The sequence below is a fragment of the Patagioenas fasciata genome, chromosome 1 (assembly GCF_037038585.1).
Source record: "Patagioenas fasciata isolate bPatFas1 chromosome 1, bPatFas1.hap1, whole genome shotgun sequence".
Classification (NCBI taxonomy): Eukaryota; Metazoa; Chordata; class Aves; order Columbiformes; family Columbidae; genus Patagioenas; species Patagioenas fasciata.
Genome location: NC_092520.1, coordinates 135,869,476 through 135,893,687, shown reverse-complemented (window position 1 = coordinate 135,893,687; position 24,212 = coordinate 135,869,476). Strand labels below are relative to the sequence as shown.

General features: G+C 45.8%; 1 protein-coding gene across 1 annotated transcript in view; it reads right to left on the bottom strand.

Annotated features, from left to right (window-relative positions):
* Positions 1-24,212, bottom strand: part of PIK3C2G (phosphatidylinositol-4-phosphate 3-kinase catalytic subunit type 2 gamma) — a 275,634-nt gene that overhangs the window by 152,295 nt on the left and 99,127 nt on the right. Inside the window, exons 20-22 of the mRNA XM_065846452.2 lie at positions 23,372-23,560; positions 12,644-12,737; positions 11,711-11,805 (exon numbers count right to left, since the gene is read on the bottom strand). Coding sequence (XP_065702524.2) covers positions 11,711-11,805; positions 12,644-12,737; positions 23,372-23,560 — 378 coding nt within the window. The remainder of the gene's footprint in view (positions 1-11,710; positions 11,806-12,643; positions 12,738-23,371; positions 23,561-24,212) is intronic.

Here is a 24,212-nt window from a genome sequence, read left to right as displayed (position 1 = left end):
GCTGAGGGGAGACCTCATTGCTGTCTACAAGTCCCTGAAAGGAGGTTGTAGCATGGAGGGTGTTGGTCTCTTCTCCCAAGCAGCAAGTGATAGGACAAGAGGAAATGGATTCAAGTTGTGCCAGGGGAGGTTTAGGTGGGATAGTAGAAAACAAATTCTACAGGGAAAGGCTTCTCAGGCACTGGGAAAGGCTGCCCAGGGAGGTGGTGGACTCACCATCCCTGGAGGTGTTTAAAAGGCATCTAGATGAGGTTCTCAGGGACACGGTTTAGTGCCAAAGTTGGGTTATGCTTGCACTCAATGACCCTGAGGGGCTCTTCCAACCAAAACAATTCTAGGATTCTACGATTCCATGACCTCTCTTGGTGGCCTCCCACAGGCTCCTCGTGTTGGGCTGGCGCAACAGCCCAAAGGACACCAGGCCCTCTGCTCCCCTCTCCCCCGGGCTCGGAGCACAGGAGGTGGCACGTGGCCACGCTCTGGGGGCAGGGCCAAGGGATCCCCAGGGAAGAAGAGTCCATGCAACACTTGGCAATCAGGAATTCCTTTATGGAGTGCTGGGAGACCGTGTGCAGGCGGCTGGGCCCCCCGTTCCCACCGGGGGGATCTCTGGATGCTTTGCTCCCTCTCAGCCACTGTTGAGCGCAGGCGGCTGTGCCACTTGCAGGGCGTAAGGTCGACGGGGGGTCCCTGAGGAACCCCAACCCTCCTGGAACGTTCTTGCCACCGTCTCGTCAAGACCATCCCAGGCAAGGGATGAGAAGGCCCTAGAGCTCAGGGCTCGTGAGGCGAGGTGGCGGGCAGTCCCTGTGCCCACGGGGCAGCCTTTCTCTTGGGCAAGAGCCATGACAGGCGGGAGCGAGCCCCAGGAGAGGGGCCCTCAGACCCAACCACCCTCCTCCTTCTCCCACATTCAGGCATCTTTCAGGACACAGACCGCCGTGCCCACACCTGCCACCTCTGACATCACAATGGCCACCATGGTGACCTCACGCCTGTCACCAGCCACCTCACTGCCCATTGTTCCGGCCCTATAAAAGCGGGGGCCCCGGCAGCTGGCCCACAGTGCGAGGCCCTCGGACGCCAAGCATGCTTGGAAGGAAGAGGACGCTGAGCAACCAGGCGGCTGGCTGCCCACCTCAGGGTGGGACGCCACAGAGCCGCTTCCCGGCACCACAGGGGAGCACGGCACCTCCCACCGGGAGCAATGCCAGCCCTCGTGCCACAGGCGCCATCGATCTCGATTCTCTGATCGATGGCATGCGGCGCATGACTGTGGGCCCACCAGCGAACGGTGTGGAGCCCAAACGCGTCTGCCTGCCGGGCAGCAGCGGGAGCAGCCAGGCGGGTGGCTGCCCAGCATGGCGTGGGAAGCCACCGAGCCGCTCCCCGCTACCATGGAGGAGCAAGACACGTCCCCGGAGGAGGAAGCCGAGGCAGCGGAGGAGGAGGAGGGGGAGGAAGAGCAACATCAATGCGCATGCCACCACCACAACGGACATTGCATCTTTGATCTCCGGCATGCAGCACATGGCTGTGGGACCACCGGTGAACGGCGGCGTGGAGCCCAAGCGTGTCTGCCTGCCAGGCAGCGGCCCCAGCAGCAAGGTGGATGGCTGCCCACCCTGGAGGAGGACACGCGAGAGATGCATCGTGCGACTGGGACCTCCCGGGAGCCTGAGGAAGGCAAAGGCGCAGAGGAGGAAGAGGAACATTCCCCCTCGTGCCATGAGAGCCATTGCCCGCGCTCACGCCAACGACGTCATGCAGCGAGCAGCTGTGGGCAGGCAGGGGAACAGCATGGGGCCGCGGCGTGTCCATCTGCCGAGGCCCAGGTGTCACATCCCACCAAAGGACGACGCGGAGCCCATGGAGGTGGACCCGCCAGACTATGGCATGAGGCCACTGGCTGTTCAGCCACCACAGGACAGCGAGGAGCCCATGGAGGTGGACCCACCTCAATAACCATCATCCATGGCGCTGGCTCCACCTGCCACAGGCATCGTCTGGCAGTTCCCCAGCCATCCAGGCTCCCGTGCGTGACGTGGCGGCAACCAGCGTCGCAGGAGCTCCCGGACGGCTCCCCACTCCCATCCTCCACACCTTCATAACCGGACAATAAATTACAAGAAAAGAAAAAAAAATGCTTTTGTCCAAGCTTACTTGACACATGGCTGACTGCGTCTGCACTCCTGTGACACCTCCTGGTCCCGGTCTTTGACTAGGAGGCCCTTTTTGGAAACTTTCCGTTCCCATGCCCACCTTCCTGCTTTGCTGCTGCCTTGCATTCTGCGTGGCTTTTGAAAGCTGCAACATCAGTAACTGGATAACAGTTTTTTAAAGGGTGTCAAATTCTCCTAGAAACAGCATTGAACCCTAGGAATTTCCAGATTCCAAACTATCGATCTTCCCTCAGGGCCAGTAGCTATCACCGTACCCTGGAGATCTAACCAGGTAGTGAGATGGTCCCTCTCATGCTTTTGCAGGGAGGTGTACTCATGTCGCTAAGACAGGTGATCATGCCCGCATGATCAGGGTGCTGGACTCCCACGCAATTTCAGGGCTCTCTGGTTCCTGACGGACGCCAGGGCACCATCCTGGAAGTTTCTCTGGCACCTTAGGCTTTCTTCACAAAGCTTTTTGCTGCCTGGCTGGATAGAGGCCAGCTGAAAAACAGCAATCCAAATCTACGTTTTCCTAGTGCTTGAGAGGTTCATGCCATCTCTACTGGTCACGGCTTTCTAGAACACCATTTTGGTCAATGCCTGACCGAATACCGAGCCTCAGAGTTTGACCGCTGCGTGAGGATCAAATACGTTGGAAGGTGCACAGTTCATAGTTTTTAAATACCTTCCAAAGCCAGCGTGCTCAGAAGGACTGTCCACCTGCCTCTCCCCTACCCATACGCACACACGTAGACACCCCTTCCCTCTCCCATACTATGACTTGACTTTGCTAAAACTCCGATGCCCGTTCTAGCAGATACTTGTGGATACGCCCAGCCAGAGAAGTCTGAGCAACTCTACCCACTTGAGCGCAAGTGCCACGTACTCGGCTTTGACAGGAGCATGACTTAGGTCCTCTGCTTGAGGACAAGCCATGAGAAGCTTTTGTCCTTCACCTTCATATTAGCCAAGAGAGCAAGGGTGCACCTCCGCCCGAACCCACTCCCACCTCCAGGCCCCGAGGACCTGGAGCTGGGAGCAACAAGGCAGAACATCCTGGTGGGGCTCTGTTACAGACCACCCAACCAGGATGAAGAGGCAGGTGAAATATTTCGCGGGTAGCTAGGACAAGTCTCCCGATCACTAGCCCTTGTGCTTATGGGGGAATTCAACCTAACAGGTGTCTGCTGAAAATACAAGACAGCAGAAAGGAAGCAGCCCAGGAGGCTCCTGCAGCACGCGGAAGACAACTTCCTGACGCAGCCGGTTAGTGAGCCTACCAGGGAAGGAGCCCCGTTGGATCTGTTGTTTGTAAACGGAGAAGGACGCGTGGGCAGCATGTCGACTGGAAAACCCCTAGGGTATAGCGATCATGAAATGACTGAGTTTTCTATCCTTGGAGAAGTTAGAAGGGTGGTCAGCAGAAGTGCTGCTCTGGACTTCCAAAGGGCCGGCTGGCAGAATCCCTGGGGAGGCAGTTCTGAGGGATAAAGGAGTCCAGGAAGGCTGGTCTCTCTTCAAGAAGGTCATCTTAGAGGCGCGGGAGCAGGCTGTCCCCGTGTGCCGGAAGGCGGGCCAGCGGGGAAGAAGGCCGGCGTGGCTGAATAGGGAGCTGCGGCTGGAGCTTAGGAATAAAAAGAGAATGTATAACCTTTGGAAGGAGGGGCAGGCTACTCAAGAGGAAAACAAGAATCCTGTGAGGTTATGCATGGAGAAAATTAGGAGGGCCAAAGACCAAGCAGAGCTGCGCCTGCCCACCGCTGTGAAAGGCAACAAGAAATACTTATAGAAAGATATTAGCAAGAAGAGGAGGGCTAAGGAAAACCTCCATGCCCTGACGGATGTGGGGGGAGACATGGTGACAGAAGATGAGGAAAAGGCTGAGCTACCAAATGCCTTCTTTGCCTCAGTCTTCCATAGTCAGAACAGCTGTCTTCCAGGCACCCAGCCCCCTGAGCCAGAAGACAGGCGTGGCGAGCAGAATGAAGCCCCACTTGGACACCCGCTAGTCTATGGGACCAGATGGGATACATCCAAGAGTGCTGAGGGAGCTGGCGGAAGGGATCACTTAGCCATTTCCCATTACCTATCAGCAATCCTGGCTAACTGGGGAGGTCCCGGTTGACTGGAAGTTGGCAAACTTCACGCCCATCTCCCAAGAATGGCTGGAAGGAGGATCCGGGGAACTAGAGACCTGTCGGTCAAACCTCGGTGCTGGGGAGGGTCACGGAGCAGATCATCCTGAGTGAGATCACACGGCACATACAAGAAAACCCAGTGATCAGGACCAGTCAACGTGGCTTTACGAAAGGCCGGTCCTGTTTGACCCACCTGATCTCACTCTCTGACAAGGTGATCCACCTAGTAGATGAGGGAAAAGCTGTGGATCTCGTGGACTTAAGCCTTCAGTAAGGCCTTTGACACTGTATCCCACAGCATTCTCCTGGAGAAGCTGGCAGCTCCTGGCCTCATGGTGGGCGTACTCTGCAACGGATAAAGAACTGGCTGGATGGTCGGGCCCAACGCGTTGTGGTGAACGGAACCAAATCCAGTTGGCGGCCGGTCACAAGCGGCGCTCCCCAAGCTCACTGTTGGGACCAGTTCTGTTGAATCTCTTTATCAATGATCTGGACGAGGGGACTGAGTGCACCCTTAGTAGGCTGGCAGATGACACCAAATTGGCTGGGAGTGCTGATCTGCTGGAGGGTAGGAAGGCCATACAGAGGGATCTGGACCGGCGGGATCGTTGGGCTGAGGCCAGTTGTATGTGATTTAACAAGGCCAAGTGCCACGTCCTGCGTTTGGGACATAACCCCAGGCAGCGCTACAGGCTCCGGGCAGAGGGGCCGGAAAGCTGCCTGGTAGAAAGGCATCTGGGGCTGTTGACTGAGAGCCGACCGAACATGAGCCAGCCGTGCGCCCCGGTGGTCAAAGGCACCAACAGCATCCTGCCTTGTATCAGGAACAGTGTGGCCAGTAGGACCAGGGAAGCGATTGTCCCCCTGTACTCGGTGCTGGTGAGGCCCCGCCTTGAACCCTGTGTTCCGTTTTGGGCCCCTGACTACCAGAAGGACATTGAGGTGCCGGAGAGAGTTCAGAGAAGGGCAACAAAGCTGGTGAGGGGCCTGGAGCACAAGTCTGATGAGGTGCGGCTGAGGGAACTGGGGCTGTTTAGCCTGGAGAAAAGGAGGCTGAGGGGAGACCTCATTGCTGTCTACAAGTCCCTGAAAGGAGGTTGTAGCATGGAGGGTGTTGGTCTCTTCTCCCAAGCAGCAAGTGATAGGACAAGAGGAAATGGATTCAAGTTGTGCCAGGGGAGGTTTAGGTGGGATAGTAGAAAACAAATTCTACAGGGAAAGGCTTCTCAGGCACTGGGAAAGGCTGCCCAGGGAGGTGGTGGACTCACCATCCCTGGAGGTGTTTAAAAGGCATCTAGATGAGGTTCTCAGGGACACGGTTTAGTGCCAAAGTTGGGTTATGCTTGCACTCAATGACCCTGAGGGGCTCTTCCAACCAAAACAATTCTAGGATTCTAGGATTCCATGACCTCTCTTGGTGGCCTCCCACAGGCTCCTCGTGTTGGGCTGGCGCAACAGCCCAAAGGACACCAGGCCCTCTGCTCCCCTCTCCCCCGGGCTCGGAGCACAGGAGGTGGCACGTGGCCACGCTCTGGGGGCAGGGCCAAGGGATCCCCAGGGAAGAAGAGTCCATGCAACACTTGGCAATCAGGAATTCCTTTATGGAGTGCTGGGAGACCGTGTGCAGGCGGCTGGGCCCCCCGTTCCCACCGGGGGGATCTCTGGATGCTTTGCTCCCTCTCAGCCACTGTTGAGCGCAGGCGGCTGTGCCACTTGCAGGGCGTAAGGTCGACGGGGGGTCCCTGAGGAACCCCAACCCTCCTGGAACGTTCTTGCCACCGTCTCGTCAAGACCATCCCAGGCAAGGGATGAGAAGGCCCTAGAGCTCAGGGCTCGTGAGGCGAGGTGGCGGGCAGTCCCTGTGCCCACGGGGCAGCCTTTCTCTTGGGCAAGAGCCATGACAGGCGGGAGCGAGCCCCAGGAGAGGGGCCCTCAGACCCAACCACCCTCCTCCTTCTCCCACATTCAGGCATCTTTCAGGACACAGACCGCCGTGCCCACACCTGCCACCTCTGACATCACAATGGCCACCATGGTGACCTCACGCCTGTCACCAGCCACCTCACTGCCCATTGTTCCGGCCCTATAAAAGCGGGGGCCCCGGCAGCTGGCCCACAGTGCGAGGCCCTCGGACGCCAAGCATGCTTGGAAGGAAGAGGACGCTGAGCAACCAGGCGGCTGGCTGCCCACCTCAGGGTGGGATGCCACAGAGCCGCTTCCCGGCACCACAGGGGAGCACGGCACCTCCCACCGGGAGCAATGCCAGCCCTCGTGCCACAGGCGCCATCGATCTCGATTCTCTGATCGATGGCATGCGGCGCATGACTGTGGGCCCACCAGCGAACGGTGTGGAGCCCAAACGCGTCTGCCTGCCGGGCAGCAGCGGGAGCAGCCAGGCGGGTGGCTGCCCAGCATGGCGTGGGAAGCCACCGAGCCGCTCCCCGCTACCATGGAGGAGCAAGACACGTCCCCGGAGGAGGAAGCCGAGGCAGCAGAGGAGGGGGAGGAGGGGGAGGAAGAGCAACATCAATGCGCATGCCACCACCACAACGGACATTGCATCTTTGATCTCCGGCATGCAGCACATGGCTGTGGGACCACCGGTGAACGGCGGCGTGGAGCCCAAGCGTGTCTGCCTGCCAGGCAGCGGCCCCAGCAGCAAGGTGGATGGCTGCCCACCCTGGAGGAGGACACGCGAGAGACGCATCGTGCGACTGGGACCTCCCGGGAGCCTGAGGAAGGCAAAGGCACAGAGGAGGAAGAGGAACATTCCCCCTCGTGCCATGAGAGCCATTGCCCGCGCTCACGCCAACGACGTCATGCAGCGAGCAGCTGTGGGCAGGCAGGGGAACAGCATGGGGCCGCGGCGTGTCCATCTGCCGAGGCCCAGGTGTCACATCCCACCAAAGGACGACGCGGAGCCCATGGAGGTGGACCCGCCAGACTACGGCATGAGGCCACTGGCTGTTCAGCCACCACAGGACAGCGAGGAGCCCATGGAGGTGGACCCACCTCAATAACCATCATCCATGGCGCTGGCTCCACCTGCCACAGGCATCGTCTGGCAGTTCCCCAGCCATCCAGGCTCCCGTGCGTGACGTGGCGGCAACCAGCGTCGCAGGAGCTCCCGGACGGCTCCCCACTCCCATCCTCCACACCTTCATAACCGGACAATAAATTACAAGAAAAGAAAAAAAAATGCTTTTGTCCAAGCTTACTTGACACATGGCTGACTGCGTCTGCACTCCTGTGACACCTCCTGGTCCCGGTCTTTGACTAGGAGGCCCTTTTTTGAAACTTTCCGTTCCCATGCTCACCTTCCTGCTTTGCTGCTGCCTTGCATTCTGCGTGGCTTTTGAAAGCTGCAACATCAGTAACTGGATAACAGTTTTTTAAAGGGTGTCAAATTCTCCTAGAAACAGCATTGAACCCTAGGAATTTCCAGATTCCAAACTATCGATCTTCCCTCAGGGCCAGTAGCTATCACCGTACCCTGGAGATCTAACCAGGTAGTGAGATGGTCCCTCTCATGCTTTTGCAGGGAGGTGTACTCATGTCGCTAAGACAGGTGATCATGCCCGCATGATCAGGGTGCTGGACTCCCACGCAATTTCAGGGCTCTCTGGTTCCTGACGGACGCCAGGGCACCATCCTGGAAGTTTCTCTGGCACCTTAGGCTTTCTTCACAAAGCTTTTTGCTGCCTGGCTGGATAGAGGCCAGCTGAAAAACAGCAATCCAAATCTACGTTTTCCTAGTGCTTGAGAGGTTCATGCCATCTCTACTGGTCACGGCTTTCTAGAACACCATTTTGGTCAATGCCTGACCGAATACCGAGCCTCAGAGTTTGACCGCTGCGTGAGGATCAAATACGTTGGAAGGTGCACAGTTCATCGTTTTTAAATACCTTCCAAAGCCAGCGTGCTCAGAAGGACTGTCCACCTGCCTCTCCCCTACCCATACGCACACACGTAGACACCCCTTCCCTCTCCCATACTATGACTTGACTTTGCTAAAACTCCGATGCCCGTTCTAGCAGATACTTGTGGATACGCCCAGCCAGAGAAGTCTGAGCAACTCTACCCACTTGAGCGCAAGTGCCACGTACTCGGCTTTGACAGGAGCATGACTTAGGTCCTCTGCTTGAGGACAAGCCATGAGAAGCTTTTGTCCTTCACCTTCATATTAGCCAAGAGAGCAAGGGTGCACCTCCGCCCGAACCCACTCCCACCTCCAGGCCCCGAGGACCTGGAGCTGGGAGCAACAAGGCAGAACATCCTGGTGGGGCTCTGTTACAGACCACCCAACCAGGATGAAGAGGCAGGTGAAATATTTCGCGGGTAGCTAGGACAAGTCTCCCGATCACTAGCCCTTGTGCTTATGGGGGAATTCAACCTACCAGGTGTCTGCTGAACATACAAGACAGCAGAAAGGAAGCAGCCCAGGAGGCTCCTGCAGCACGCGGAAGACAACTTCCTGACGCAGCCGGTTAGTGAGCCTACCAGGGAAGGAGCCCCGTTGGATCTGTTGTTTGTAAACGGAGAAGGACGCGTGGGCAGCATGTCGACTGGAAAACCCCTAGGGTATAGCGATCATGAAATGACTGAGTTTTCTATCCTTGGAGAAGTTAGAAGGGTGGTCAGCAGAAGAGCTGCTCTGGACTTCCAAAGGGCCGGCTGGCAGAATCCCTGGGGAGGCAGTTCTGAGGGATAAAGGAGTCCAGGAAGGCTGGTCTCTCTTCAAGAAGGTCATCTTAGAGGCGCGGGAGCAGGCTGTCCCCGTGTGCCGGAAGGCGGGCCAGCGGGGAAGAAGGCCGGCGTGGCTGAATAGGGAGCTGCGGCTGGAGCTTAGGAATAAAAAGAGAATGTATAACCTTTGGAAGGAGGGGCAGGCTACTCAAGAGGAAAACAAGAACCCTGTGAGGTTATGCACGGAGAAAATTAGGAGGGCCAAAGACCAAGCAGAGCTGCGCCTGCCCACCGCTGTGAAAGGCAACAAGAAATACTTATAGAAAGATATTAGCAAGAAGAGGAGGGCTAAGGAGAACCTCCATGCCCTGACGGATGTGGGGGGAGACATGGTGACAGAAGATGAGGAAAAGGCTGAGCTACCAAATGCCTTCTTTGCCTCAGTCTTCCATAGTCAGAACAGCTGTCTTCCAGGCACCCAGCCCCCTGAGCCAGAAGACAGGCGTGGCGAGCAGAATGAAGCCCCACTTGGACACCCGCTAGTCTATGGGACCAGATGGGATACATCCAAGAGTGCTGAGGGAGCTGGCGGAAGGGATCACTTAGCCATTTCCCATTACCTATCAGCAATCCTGGCTAACTGGGGAGGTCCCGGTTGACTGGAAGTTGGCAAACTTCACGCCCATCTCCCAAGAATGGCTGGAAGGAGGATCCGGGGAACTAGAGACCTGTCGGTCAAACCTCGGTGCTGGGGAGGGTCACGGAGCAGATCATCCTGAGTGAGATCACACGGCACATACAAGAAAACCCAGTGATCAGGACAAGTCAACGTGGCTTTACGAAAGGTCGGTCCTGTTTGACCCACCTGATCTCACTCTCTGACAAGGTGATCCACCTAGTAGATGAGGGAAAAGCTGTGGATCTCGTGGACTTAAGCCTTCAGTAAGGCCTTTGACACTGTATCCCACAGCATTCTCCTGGAGAAGCTGGCAGCTCCTGGCCTCATGGTGGGCGTACTCTGCAATGGATAAAGAACTGGCTGGATGGCCGGGCCCAACGCGTTGCGGTGAACGGAACCAAATCCAGTTGGCGGCCGGTCACAAGCGGCGCTCCCCAAGCTCACTGTTGAGACCAGTTCTGTTGAATCTCTTTATCAATGATCTGGACGAGGGGACTGAGTGCACCCTTAGTAGGCTGGCAGACGACACCAAATTGGCTGGGAGTGTTGATCTGCTGGAGGCTCGTGAGGCGAGGTGGCGGGCAGTCCCTGTGCCCACGGGGCAGCCTTTCTCTCGGGCAAGAGCCATGACAGGCGGGAGCGAGCCCCAGGAGAGGGGCCCTCTGACCCAACTCAAGCCTGCCGAGGGAGCTGGCAGAGGTGATTACCAAGAGACTTTCAATTATTTATCAGGAGCCCTCGCTAACTGGGGAAGTCCCAGTGACTGGAGATTAGCAAACACTACTAACAGGCCTATACTGTGAAATAAAGTGGAAAAAGATGGCAGGTGCTTAGTCGGTTTTCTTGTGAGAAGAAGAGAGGAGTTAAAAAAACACAGGCAAACCAATTCTATTCCTACTGTCTATTGAACTCTAGAAATAATTTCTAATTGTACAGGAAAATAACAACTCTCTGAGCATATTTCAGAATTCTAGATGAGACATTTTATATCCAGTATGACTAGGCTTAATATGAGATAACAGAAACTGTTTCGGGCATATTTCAGCCATTGTCAGAAAAATGGCTTGCTAAATGTGGTTCCTCTTTATTTGACAGCTATGCTCATTAGGTATGTTATTGTTATCCTACTCATTTCTGCGAAACAAACACATTCATGATTCTGTTTTATGCCCACGAACACTTCCAGAGATCATGCAGGTATGAAGTATGATTTATGCTCTTTCTGACCTCACACTTCCTTGATTATATTTCAAGTTGTTGTCTTTCCTTTTCAGGGAGGAAAGCTCTTGCTTTAAGGAGTTTGAACCAATTTTACTGTAAATGAAAGCTCAGTTATCCATCATTGCTAAACATGAAAAAAAAAAAAAAGAAAAAACAAACTGAAAACCCCACAACAGTTTGATTTTCTGATCATACACCAGTTGTTCAGATGGTAGAAAGCCACATACTTATTCAGAGAGTCTTGAAATAACAACATAGCAAACCAATTAACCACTGCATGCAGCAATACAGTTTCAGAGGTCCTCATGTTCTAGAGGTAGATAGTGAATAGGAGTTACTGTCAGGACTGGTGCATCTCCATAATCACAAAAAGGAACTATTGGAAACTCGACCATCATAAGTCAGACTGATTTGCAGAGGGGTAAGAGATGAACTTTGACACACATGAAATGTCTGAGAACTTAGGGAGAGGTCAGAGAAATCCCCCAAAGCAGGATCCTTTTTAAGTAAGCCAATTCTGTTTGGAGCTTGCAAATTTTGAGGAAGACTATTTTTGGTTCAAACCAGAAAATACAGAAAAATACAAATGATACCTTACTTAAGTGAAAAGAACTTTCTCCTCCTCCCTGTCACCTGGGACAGGATGAAGGCAGACATATTAATAAGTAGACAGATATTTAATAAATTTACCCATACCCTCTACCAAAAAGAGAATAAAGAAGGAGTATTTTAAACAAAAAGAGAGTTTGTGACCAATAGAATAATGGATAAAGTTCACTGTAATGGAAAAGTACTATTGTAGTAATGGCAAACGATCTTACCAGTAAAGTTGATGGGCTACTTGGATGCTCTGAAGAGAACGATTCAACAGGAGTTTCACTAGAGGGCTTTCAAGACTCCACTCAAACTTCAGCACCTTAACAGATAAATTGAGAATCACTCATTTGCTGGCTTTGTTTGCTTTCCTTTATAACAAAATTAATAAGAAAGGACCCAGAACTTGGTTTGAATGAAGCAATCGAACAGATGGAGAATGCCCTGGCAATGCAATGAGCAAAGAGACTTCAGGACACAAGTGTCTATCTACCACCATCTGTAAGGCAGATATCGCACTGACTTTGGCTGTGTTGACAAATATGTAAATATACAGTTTTCTTCACCTGCTTAAAACTTACAATGCTGTGTTTAAATTTTTATCTGATTACCTGGTTTGTAAAATAAAGTTATTTGTGAAACAGAAGTTGTGGGAGGTGAAAGATAACTTAAGTGTCTCACTAAGTCAATGCTGTAAAGCTGTGCAGGTTCCAATGCTACACAGTAGTGGATTACATAAACATGTACTCTGTGCTGACAATGATTCTTCCCAAAATATGTGTATTAAGAAAACTGTGATTTGTTGTGACACCATTTGCTTCCTTGACCATAACAAAGCCCTGCCATCACCAGCCCCTGATCTGGTGGTCATAGAAGAATTTCTCTTGTTCAGATGCATTTTCTGTTTTTCTTTAATAACTGAAAATGCCTTCTTGTAGTATACAGAAGAGTTCAATCAGCATGCCAAAAAAACTATATTCTCTTGAGTGGAAAACAGCCTGTATCTCAGCCCTGTTGTTAATTCAATCACTGCATCAGCTGACCAGCCTTTCTTATTTATTCTTCTTACAGTGTATCAATCAAACTGAAAGAATCAAAAGTATGTAATGAAGTTATTGACTTGGACAGAAGACTTCCTTGGCTATCAATTTCTTCCTTACCTGAACCAGCTGTGGGAGGTATTCTAACAATTCATCATTCGACAGATTTTCTATTTGCTGGACTGCTGTTTTGCGAATATCTTGATCTGGGAAACTAGAGCAAAACAAATAGGTATCATTAAGAGCTACTGAACCACTGCAACTCTCCTGAGCTCTTACTGATTTAAAATGTCAGAAAACCAGGTTTTCTCTGAAAATGGAACAGCAAAAAAAACCAAATCATTTGCTTTACTGTGATAAGAGTCAAGCAACACGTAGCAGATAGCTTAATAGCACTGAATGTTACAGTGTCATACAGGGAAGAAACAAAACAAAACTGGTCTTCAAATACCTTTTTTAATTTCAGCTGTCATGTACTGTAGTTTCCTGAAATATGAAGCAAATTATGTATCTTCTCTTGCTGTTCTTAATTACCTGAAATAGAAAATTCTGTGCCACAGGAACTTTTAACAGTCATTTGAAGAACTATTCTGTTATGTGCAACAACATGAGAGCTTGAAATTTCCCCAACAAAAAGAGTTAATTTCAGATAATTTATTTGAATGTCAGGTCTTCTACTTCATATCAGAACACAATAAAATTTTGAAATAGAAAATATTTTTCATTTTACTTTTTCTAAAGGAAAATTTAGCAAAAAAATCAACACCTTTCCCCAGAAAGGCTCCAAGTCAGTCGAAGAGCCACTTCTAATGGGAAAATATTTGAGTAGTCAACACAAGTTGTATTCTCAACACATTCTGATTGAAACTAGAAGAGCTGTAACCTAATGTAGATTTTGTGATGGAACATCAAAGAAGGCTCGATAATATAGCTGGTCAAAACACTTTTCTTTAAAAAAGAAAAATAATTCAATTTTAATGTAACTTGACTGATCAAAACTGATGCCTAACAGGACATTTTTCTCTCTTTTCAGAGAAAAAGACAAAAAGTATACAGTGTTTCTTTTAATATATGAAAGCTGAAAATAATCTTTAAGGACTTCTTTTGAAAAAATAAGTATGAAAATAATTTCCATCTTTTCCTATGTTCCATTTCTGACATTAATCATGATAGACAGAATATTTCATGTACACAGAAGTTGCCTAGATTGGTTCACAGTTGGCTCTTCTGCTGCTGTCCCACTTTCACAAGTAAAGGATCGGATGTGCTATCCTCTGTATGTGGGCTATGTGGTGTCACCCTTAACTACCTGTCAGTATTTGAAGCTTGTCCTTTGCCGTCCCCAGACTCTTTTCTGTCTTCTCCTGAAGCAAACTGGAAATGTTCATACAGACCTTTCAGTCACCAGAGCCACAAGAGTGGTCATCTCTGCCAAAGGGGCAAAAATGTTCTAACCAGCATCACAGTCAATGAGATGTTGTATAACAGAGCTGCTGGGCTTTGACCGAGTTCTCTGACGGCAAGTACCCGCCCCACAAAAAGTGGTGAATCCCTCCTCTCTGAACTGATAAGGCTATTAGGTTCTTTGAAAAATCTGATTTGGCAGTCTAGGCATACATAAAAACGATGAGTAAAGGACACAGAGTATCCTGTCAGTTCGCCCTGGAGAAAATCCTTTGAAATCAGAACTGTCATGTATAGCAGAATGTGTCACAGAACCACCAGTATTATTGCTTTATGAGCTTGACACAAAACCAGGCTGCTTTCTTCCCAGCTTCCCGTCCAGCACCTTTTGTCAATGACATACTCACTAGAAAAATAAATCAGAAGTGAAACACAGGAGATAGTACCACATTTGCAGCAATGACTGCTCATTGCTATCAAGAGAGAAAGAAACTGTAAAGTTAAGTGCTCAGAAACATAATGGTACCTGCAGCTCTAAACTTGAGCTTTTAAGTCCAATAAAACAAGCTGAAGCAAAACAATATGTACACTTTGATCACTGAATTACCTACAAGCCATCAAATAAAAACGTGGATTTAAACAAAAGTCTAGCAGTCAGATGTACCTGAAAGGACTGGCTTCTGTGCTACAATCAGCTGTCACCTGTAGCACTTTCAAAACCCTTTTTAACAGTGCAACTCAGATCTGATTTTACTATTTTGTTCATTTGTTATGGTACATGTTTGATTATCTTTTTAATACAGTTTACAGTTGTTTGTATAATGCTGAGAGGGCTGATGAGAGAGTGAATACACTATAAATAAATTATCATGATAGCCTCAACTTAGCCTATTTCACTAGGAGCCTTTATTTATTTATTTATTCTAGGCAACCTATTAAGGATATGAAGTTGTCACTTTAATGTTACTTTAATTTTACGTGGCTGTTTAGAACAAAACATATTTGAAGGAGGACTGCATATTAAAAACATTAATTCCTTTCATATCATCCTGTCTTCTAATTATGCAATTGCTTCAAAGTCCTGTGTGCCAAGCATGTGTAGATATGGAAATTAGTCTTCCCCTTTCCCTTCCTACCTAGTTCAACAGGTTACTGAACAGTGAAATATGCTTTATACAGGCATCAAGTCAAGCAGAAAAGTGTTATTACTTAGATACTGCTCGTCCTTACTAGTAGCCAACATTTGAATATATGCAATGCTATGATGAGAATAAACTCTCATATTTTTTCCAGCTAAACAAAGAATGATAAAGTTATTTTAATCCCAACCTTTCCAGAAAATTCAACAGCTAACATGTGACTTGTTTAGAAATAACTCACTGTAAATCAAAACGGAGGCTATATCTAAGTTAGCCAAAGTATCTATAAAATATGTGATTAGAAGAATTATGAGCTCAAGAGCAAAGGCATTATGGTGAAAAATCTACAAGTTACTTGATTTCAGGACACATGGCTCTTGTCACTCTCCTTGAATGAGATTTCAGTAACTTGTTGGTCCTGCTTACTAAATTGTTACCTTCAGTCTGTAAATCTTGAGGTCAGCTTGAGGCTGAGTTGAATCTTTCAGACAGAATGGGCAGCTAACATTTTCTCTTAACTACCTGGCAATTTCTTAAGCCCCAGATGTAATATCCATTGCTCTCTTGAATTTCAGTGTTGCTCAGGGCCACAGATACAATAGAAAAACATTTGGTTTACCCTTTGCATTTTTACTTGAGCAACACTTAAAATCCTCAAAACTCTATAACTACAGCAAATATTAATGACCTCAACTAGTATTGCATGGTGCTTACGCTACTCAAGCTGACATACATCAGTGTATTTGCTAAAACTCAATAATGGGGTAAGGTCTAAAAGCAGATTTGAATAATAAATCCTACCCTCCACACGCCTGGAAGCTATGCCATCTTGTAGTCTGCCAACTAATCAGGGCTAGAGGGTTTTTTCCGGTGAATAATCTTGCCAACTTTTGAGTGTTGCATCAAATCTGATTTCAGTAATCCATAAATTAGTCTTGATTAGAGGACACAATTAATTGATTTTTTGGTTCTGTAACTCAATGCAAGAAAAATCACTTTAGGCCTAAGAAAAACAGCACCATAGTTTTTATATTCGGGGACAGTTGATTTCTCGGGCTTGTTACAATGAATATATAATTATTTACACATACTGAAAACTCTGGAAGCAGAGAAGTGAGACAACTGTATCACAATGAATCAAATACTCCAGTCTTTAAGGGTACTCTCCTAAGAAAGTGGAGCTCATCTGTGTCAGAGGTCATCTATATCAGATCAATTTTGCAAAGGATTTGAACCACACATTATCAGGTTCCTGACATGTGGCCTGCGATTATGGTTTCAGAAAGGCAGGAGATTCAGGCACTTCTCTTCACTAGCTGTTTTATAGCTGTGACCAAAATATTGGAGAATTTAGCTAGAAAAAAAAGCAACTTAAACCAAAGACCTTTAACAATGCTTGCATGACTTTTTCTTTGCATAGTTTCAAACTGGTAATTTTTATCCAGGTTTCCAATTACTTCTAGTTGTATTCTTTTTTCCTTGATAAACAACCAATTGGTCAATAAATAAATTAAGTGAATAGAACTATGGTGTTTCTCATTCATTTGCTTGACTGCATTGCAACATACTGTAGCTTTCTTCTTTTGGTTAATTTTGTTTGTCCTCTCTTCAGGTATTAAGTACTCCACAACAGAGAGTATGACTTCTTTTAAGTTTGTTACATGTTTACACACTCAGAGACACTACTGAAAAATAAACAATATGTAAATGACAGTTGTTGAGTCTAGTCCTTGGCAATAAGTCACACTATGCAGGACTTCTAGTTTCCCCTTCACAGCTGGTCTCACAACCTGGGTTCTCCTTAAGTTATGAAATGGATTTCCTTTGATACGTAACCTCAACACCCTTTTTGCTTTTTCTATTCTTCCATCACTGCATGATGCCAATGATTGACAGCCACCCATTTTGTAACTCCTGTCTAAGTAGCTGTAGATTGTTAGGACTCCCTTGAGACTTCAAGACAGATTTCGTAAAAACTGAATTTTCGGCTGGATGAGCATAGATTACAAATTGCTTTCAAAGAGCAACTTACAGTCTTTGATTCTTTTCATAGAGACAGCTAGTAGGGAGCTATTTGTCTATCTGCATCTTTCAGTTAAATCAGATTCAAACAGAAAACTAAGCGCTGCTGAGGCATCCTGTGGATTTGTGAAATTCTCATGAGATTTTAGCATCTACCAGTGGTGACTTGATTGTAAATGAGAAATAGATGTGTATTTCATTTCTAGTAGTTTTATTATCCTAATTTTATTGCAGTGTATCAAATAATGCTATGCTGGAAGACATTTCTCAGGTAAATGCAACTGTAGAATTGACTACATTTTCCAGCACATGAGGATCTCTTGAGAGAACAGAATGGCCTTTCATGAGCCATTTTTAAAGTTAGAGGCTTATGACACATCAGATATTTCCATAATTCCCTTCACATTTTTAAGTTCTGTTGCATTTTTAAAAAAGAAAGACTCCGGTCCCATGAAATGCATGTTATTACATCTGGTAGAAACAAAGAAGGCTGAGGTAGCAAACCTACTGGAATGAAGATACCAACTGAGAACAAAAAAGCCTTCCAAGTAATAAAGCATATCATGTCACTGACAGGTGCAACTGGGCCCGGAGAGAAGGTACAAAAGAATTATTTAAAAGAAAAGATAGGTAAGATTTGGGTGGCAGTTTAAGTATTTTCAAAGTAATTACATGAGAAGAGAGAAGAATCTTAAAGAATAATAATTAAGAAATTCCATTAGTTTTAGCACACTGATAAAATTAGCAGGGCTATTTGCTTTCTGTTGGTGACTTTCTTCATTCCTCTGAGGGCTTCCAAAGAAAATACTGTGTGAGTGTGTGAAAATGGTAAGGACTAAAGAAAGTACAGAAAGATAACAAATGCCATCAGTAAAATGGACACTGGATTTTCAAAATTTTCAGCTTAAAGAAAGTAATATATTCACTCCTCATTGTGACAAGACATGCGAACCATCCCTATTCCCCCACACTTTAAAACTCATGGTCAGATACATGTGGCTGATTGATCAACAGATGGATTTGTAGAACTTACTTACTCTCAGAAAATATACTTCAAGTAATGCTTACGTATTTCTTCTACAAGAAATTCTGACTAAAACAATGAGTATCAATAATAAGTTTAAGATGTCATGGAGACCTTATGGTAAAACATATCCTAGGAGAGAACATGACAGGAAGAAATAACAAAAAGCAGTTTTCCATTTGAAGCCTGTATGATCTAGCAGGTACTCCCCTCAAATACAAACTTTGTTGTCTGTTACATTAAAACAAAAGAACAAAACATGGAAAAGTTGATTATTTACAGGATTAGCCTCCTGATTAGATTACACACATGTACAGAAATTATGTCATATCCTACATAGTTGTCTACTGTTAGCTGTTTGTTGTAGTACCTTCATATTTATTACCAAGAAAGCTAAAAACGGTTAAAAGTAGAGGAAAAAAAACTTAAAAGAATTAATTAATCACATTATGATCCTTAAAATTAAGTTTTCTATTACTAACACTGCATATACCTCCACATAAGTTACAAATAAATTTAATGTATGTTATTACAAAGCAATTTTAAAGCTTTATCAGTAGTATGTTCTGCACATCAAAGTGTCAAATTAACTGTAGACTTGCTTTGTCCTTATCTTATTTCTTTGCTTAAGCCCATGTTTGCTTTCCACACTGATACAGAACTACAGCCTTTTAAACCAAGCAAGATGCAAACAGGCAAGATATGTTCTAGCTGTATCTATTTGATAAATATTCTGTTGGGCATTCTACTGTAGACTCTCACGGAACAGTCCACATTCTTCTTTCATTAAACCAACGGCTATCTGATTCGACACTTCTAAAATTAATTTGGCATTCAAAGGTGTAATAACAAACTCTGGCTTCAAGCTATCACATTTTATAATAAATATTGGTTAGAGAGTGAGTTTCTCATATATTGGTATATATCCTAACCTTTGAAATTCAGTAGCTACTCTGCTACGTAACGTGCAAATCAACAATAATAATGTGGGAATCAGAGGCTGAGGGATGCTCTAACCAAAAGGGCACCTCTAATCAGGGAGAGGTAGGAGGAGTCATAACTTCCCCTACTTTGCCTGCTCCATATAGGGGATTAAGTAAGTAGCATAAAATGCCTCTGAAACCTTAATGTCTGATCTCAAAATCCTCTGAATCGGAACATGGTTTTAAAGGAATGTCTCTTTGTGCACTCGCCCTGACAGTGACAGAATTTAACAGAAAGTTTCTAGGAAAAATTGTTAAGCCTACCAGTGAGGTTATGTCTTTATCTCCCTGCTCTATTGATGTAAGTTCTCTCTTCAGAATGTTTGCAGCCATGCACAATACTGGAAAATGGCACACCTTCTTTGGTGGCTGTTTTCTGATTTTAGCTTGATTTCCTGATTTCTAGCCATGATACCCCACAGGTCTGCAACTGTACTCTGGATGTGCCAGAAAAACAAGGTTGGAGCAAATATTCTGCTGTTTGGGTTAATGAGTATGTTCTGGCTTTCATGTCCATTAATTAGAAGAGCAAAGTAACACGAAAAAAGTTTTAAAGTGCAGTTGTTCTGTACATATACAAAACACGGTTAGTGTGCCATGCAAAGGAGATACAGTTATAGAAAGCTCTAATTCCACTAACGCTTGGCTTTACCAGACTCAATAAGAGAAGTCAATGGCAAAACGCACAGGGCACCAATAAGCAGTGCTGAGTGGGAGGAACCAGTTTTATGCCTTCTGCCTTAAGGAAAATTAGTGAAGGCTTATAATCACCCTTCCCTGAAATTAGAGGTAAAGCTGAGTGTAAAATCTTATTCTGCACTTCCCCCTGCTATCCTTTCCATCTCATCTTTATTGATTAAAGAAACATACATTGTCTTTTAAAATATCTTTTAAGTATTGGCTTCTGGGGCTTTAAGAATCAATGCACTTGCTGCCAGGGTTGGATGCAAGTTTGCTCCCAAATCTATCTGTGAAATGTAGCATGATTGTGTTTCCAATTTATGAAAGTTCTTCCTTTCCACTGCATAAATGAGTACGTTATCATTTGGCTGCCCTGAGATGTGCCTGCAAAGTGGAAGAGAGCTGGAGAGACATGCTCAAAGAACAAGAAACATCTATTAAATTGTATATTTAACCATGTAGTGAACAAAACAGTTTATAAGTTTCAGAAAGTTGCAAAGAGCATTCTAACTCAGATGTGTGATAATGGGGTTTGATCTCATGGGCCATGATACCTAAGCTCTATGATATTGCCTTCTAAGCTAGGCAATGACGTAGTGCCTCCAATGATTTTAATTTCTTTGTACTTGTAAAAGTGAGTTTGAGCTCAATCATCCGGACAGATGCTGCTTTTTTGATCTGAGAAGAAGGATAATTTAGAGTCCCCAGCCTAAGCCTTACAAAAGTGACTAGTCATTTTGAGTCCCCTCTCTAAACTCTACAAAGAGTAAGCACATGCCTGCAATAGGTTCTCTTTAAGACAATGAAAACTGAAGTTCCAGCAAAGGAAGCTCCAAAATTCAGAGCGATTGGAAAATCTCGGTCTCTTTTATAGTATTGCTAACATCGTGGTAAATTGTGGTACATAGAAATGATACAACATAGAGCTGAAACTGTGGATCTCCTTGCTACAGGATGTTCTGAAAGCTGAATGCTTATGTCACATCAATTTTTATTTGGAAAAAATCATAGAAGAAAAATGCAAGGGGGCTATTACACTAAAAAAAAAGTCTGTCTCAAGAAGCCTCTGAGCTGCAGATTACTGGAACCTGAAAGAGCAGCACAGTGTCACGTTTGGCCCATTCTCGTTGTCTTCCCTAGGTACCTACTGTTTGTCACCACTGGAGACAGGATGCACTAGACTAATTTTTGGTCCAGGTTAGTGCAGCTGCTCCCACATTCTTGCACTATGTTAACAATACATGTAGATAAAGATCAGCCCTAATTTATTTTACTTACCTATAATATAATAGTGATGGCAACACAAGTCTTTAAAACAGACATGAATATATAAGGAACATTTGTTTTATATTCTGCTCACGTTTTAAATGAGCATGGATCTTTCAGCTGTGTTTCAGTAATCACAAGAAATCAGAGAGCTGCTTTGTGGATGACAGAAGTGAGGAACTGAGTTGATGAATTGTCAGTGCCAAACACAGTACAGGATAGAGTTGAACAAGCCTTCAAAAACAGTTCAGTTACGGAGTCTACAATCCAAAGTTAGCGAAGGTAATGGTAAAGAGAAATTGGACCCTATCCAGTGTTACTTTACTTTTCAAAATGACTGAGATCTAAGAAAAGGAGAACCAAGCAAAGAAACCTCAGGGATCCATTTATATGGAAAGTACTCCTCTTCTTCAAGCTCCTCTCTCAATTTGCATATACATGTCTCTCAACAGTTAAAACATGTAAAGCTAGGCATCTCCGAAACTAGACATCATTAAGGAAATGTAATCCCTCTGTTTCTGAAGGTTTGCTTCCCAATTGTTCCTGCACCTGCAAAATATTGTGGATATGTGATGGACAGTTTGGGGTTTTTTTAAAAGGATTTGTACTGTGATACAGAACTACTTTCTGTAGTATTAGCACGAAGCAAAAACAAAACAAAACACAAACAAAACAACAACAAACCAATCCAACCAACCAACCAACTCCAAACCAAAACAATAAACCACCCAGATTGATATTATCTTTTGTGAGAAATAAACTAAAGAGACAAACCAGCTAAGAACCTGATCAGAAGTACTTGTTCTTTGGCATCACTGCAGGTGCCAGCCACTCCCAACGGTGGCACCAAGAGAGATAAAGTGATGACATCTTCTCCTCTTTTCATGCCAGCAATCTTTGACGTAGCCAGAATGAACAGTATGTACACTGCATCCACTACACACTGAGAAGCTCTGTGACAGGCTGAGTCATACTAAATATCCTGGGAAGCACCTGCCAGGACTGATATTCTGCACCACACCCTGATGCAGAGCTGCATCTTCAAAGAACAATCAAGCTCTTCATTTGCAGAAATGCCACCCATACACAGAAACAAAATTTGACAAAAGGTCTGATCTGAAAGTCTGGCATCCTCTGACAAGCCATCTCAAACTCTCTCGCTACTCTGGGGTATGGAAGACCACCCACTGCCCATATACTCCTTTCTACATTGTTATTTTATAAATCAGAAGATTATTCCAATAATTTAATAATTATAATTAAGAGAATGATAATATGCTTCAGAACCTGATCTTTCAGGATCTTTTCTTTCATAATTCCCATGAAATGTAAAAAAAAGACATATATGCAAACATGTGAAACTGCTAATAATTCAAATATAAACGTGAGACACAGGTATTCTTCGGAAATCACATTCAGAAGGAAATAAAAGCCAAGAGTCAGTTTTATATTATTAAATAATCAAGTTTTTAACATGAAGGTGGTGTATACAGTCTTTCCGCAAGCAAAGCTTTAGATGAAGTATTTTTTTCTAAAGGCTCAACATGGAACTGGGATTGCAAAGCTGGTGTAGCTTGTGCTTACCCACACAAGCAAGGGCTTGATAAACCACATGCGCTCAACCATTTCATCCTCACGTTTGATGTTTTTACAATTCGATCACTTAACGCAAAATACCTCCCAAGCTTTTGGAGGAAGTGTAACTGCTGACACAGATTCTGTCCCTTGACATCTGCTATTAAATCAGAGGTAAGGCTATCTCTAACATCAAGAAAGCCTTTCAACAAACAACTAGCTCGCCGTCTAAGAAGTGGGGGTGGAACATGACGCATTCCAACAGAATTTATTGAAGGTGTGGGGAACTGACTTCAAAGTTTCATCCTATCTACTTCAGAAAGATAGGCTACAGGTGGGACTGTACATATTTACACAGTATCATAATCGGAAAACATATTTCAGTCTTCCTTATCTCCCGTTATTCACTCTATGCCTGTACGGCAGTTTGAAGATACGGAGTGATATGTATGTGCTAAGTATTTGACTGATCGACTGCTGCCAGAAACTGACTTAATCTACTACAGAGAATGAAATCCTCTTTTCATTATCCTGAGGAACAGAAAACCTTCCCAGGCACTAAGGTAGGGTTGGCATGTTCAGCTCAAGGTCATCACATCAGTTGCAAGTGGATCTTCACTTTGACCGAGGAACAGAATTGAAAGCACAGTGAACCAAAGCATGATAGTGTGCTGAGCAAACTGAAGTGTTGAATTAATCAGTACATGATCATTCTGTTTATTGTTATTTTCCTACTTGGTTATTTTTTCCTTACCTGAAAGTCAGAAGCCCAAGTGCCTCCAGAGGGCTAGAAAATCTCCATGTCTTCAAGACGGCATACATTTCTGATACAGTCGTTCGATCCCAACTGGGGGCACTGCCCAGTACCAGAGGAAGTGAACAATTTTGATTATTGCAGTAGTAACGATAAAACCATAAGATTCTTCTCTGTTGCTCTGAGAGCCTGAAAAAGAAGATTAGAAATTCAGTTTGAAATTAAAACCACCTGGAGCTTTGTGTAGCAACAAACTTTATTGTACAGAGGGGCCAAGTCATACAGTACACTGCTTTTCGGCTAAGTGTGTGTTTTCCTGCGGGTAGGATATCATTTTCGGCAGACCAGTTTTTATAAGAAAAGTGATACTTATACTCTGGATCTGTCAGCCTTGGGTCATATAAAAATGAAGTGTCAAAAGACACACATATATGGTTATTTCACTTCTCAAGCACTCTCATTTTTCTTCTCCACTGTCCCTGTTGGTGGTGGTGGTTGTTTTTACTGTTTTTTTTTTTTTTTTTTCCCTCTGACAGAGACAAAGAAGGTACAGTTATCACTGGATAAATTATTGTTACATCCATCTGCTACACATCATCTCTAACTAACCACTGTAACAACTAGACACACAACAGTGCTAGACAGCTTTCATTCCTGCCCTTGCTTTGACTGTTTAATGCAGATGTGTCTATTTTTAGTGCATTTGCATTTAAAATGGGGTTTAGGTACATCCATGCACATACACAAAAACATAAGCAGGTGCACGCACACACACGCACACAAAGTGTGATTATCCCCTGCACTGGTGTGAGTTTGGAAAAGGGAAGGAAACGTCCCAGCA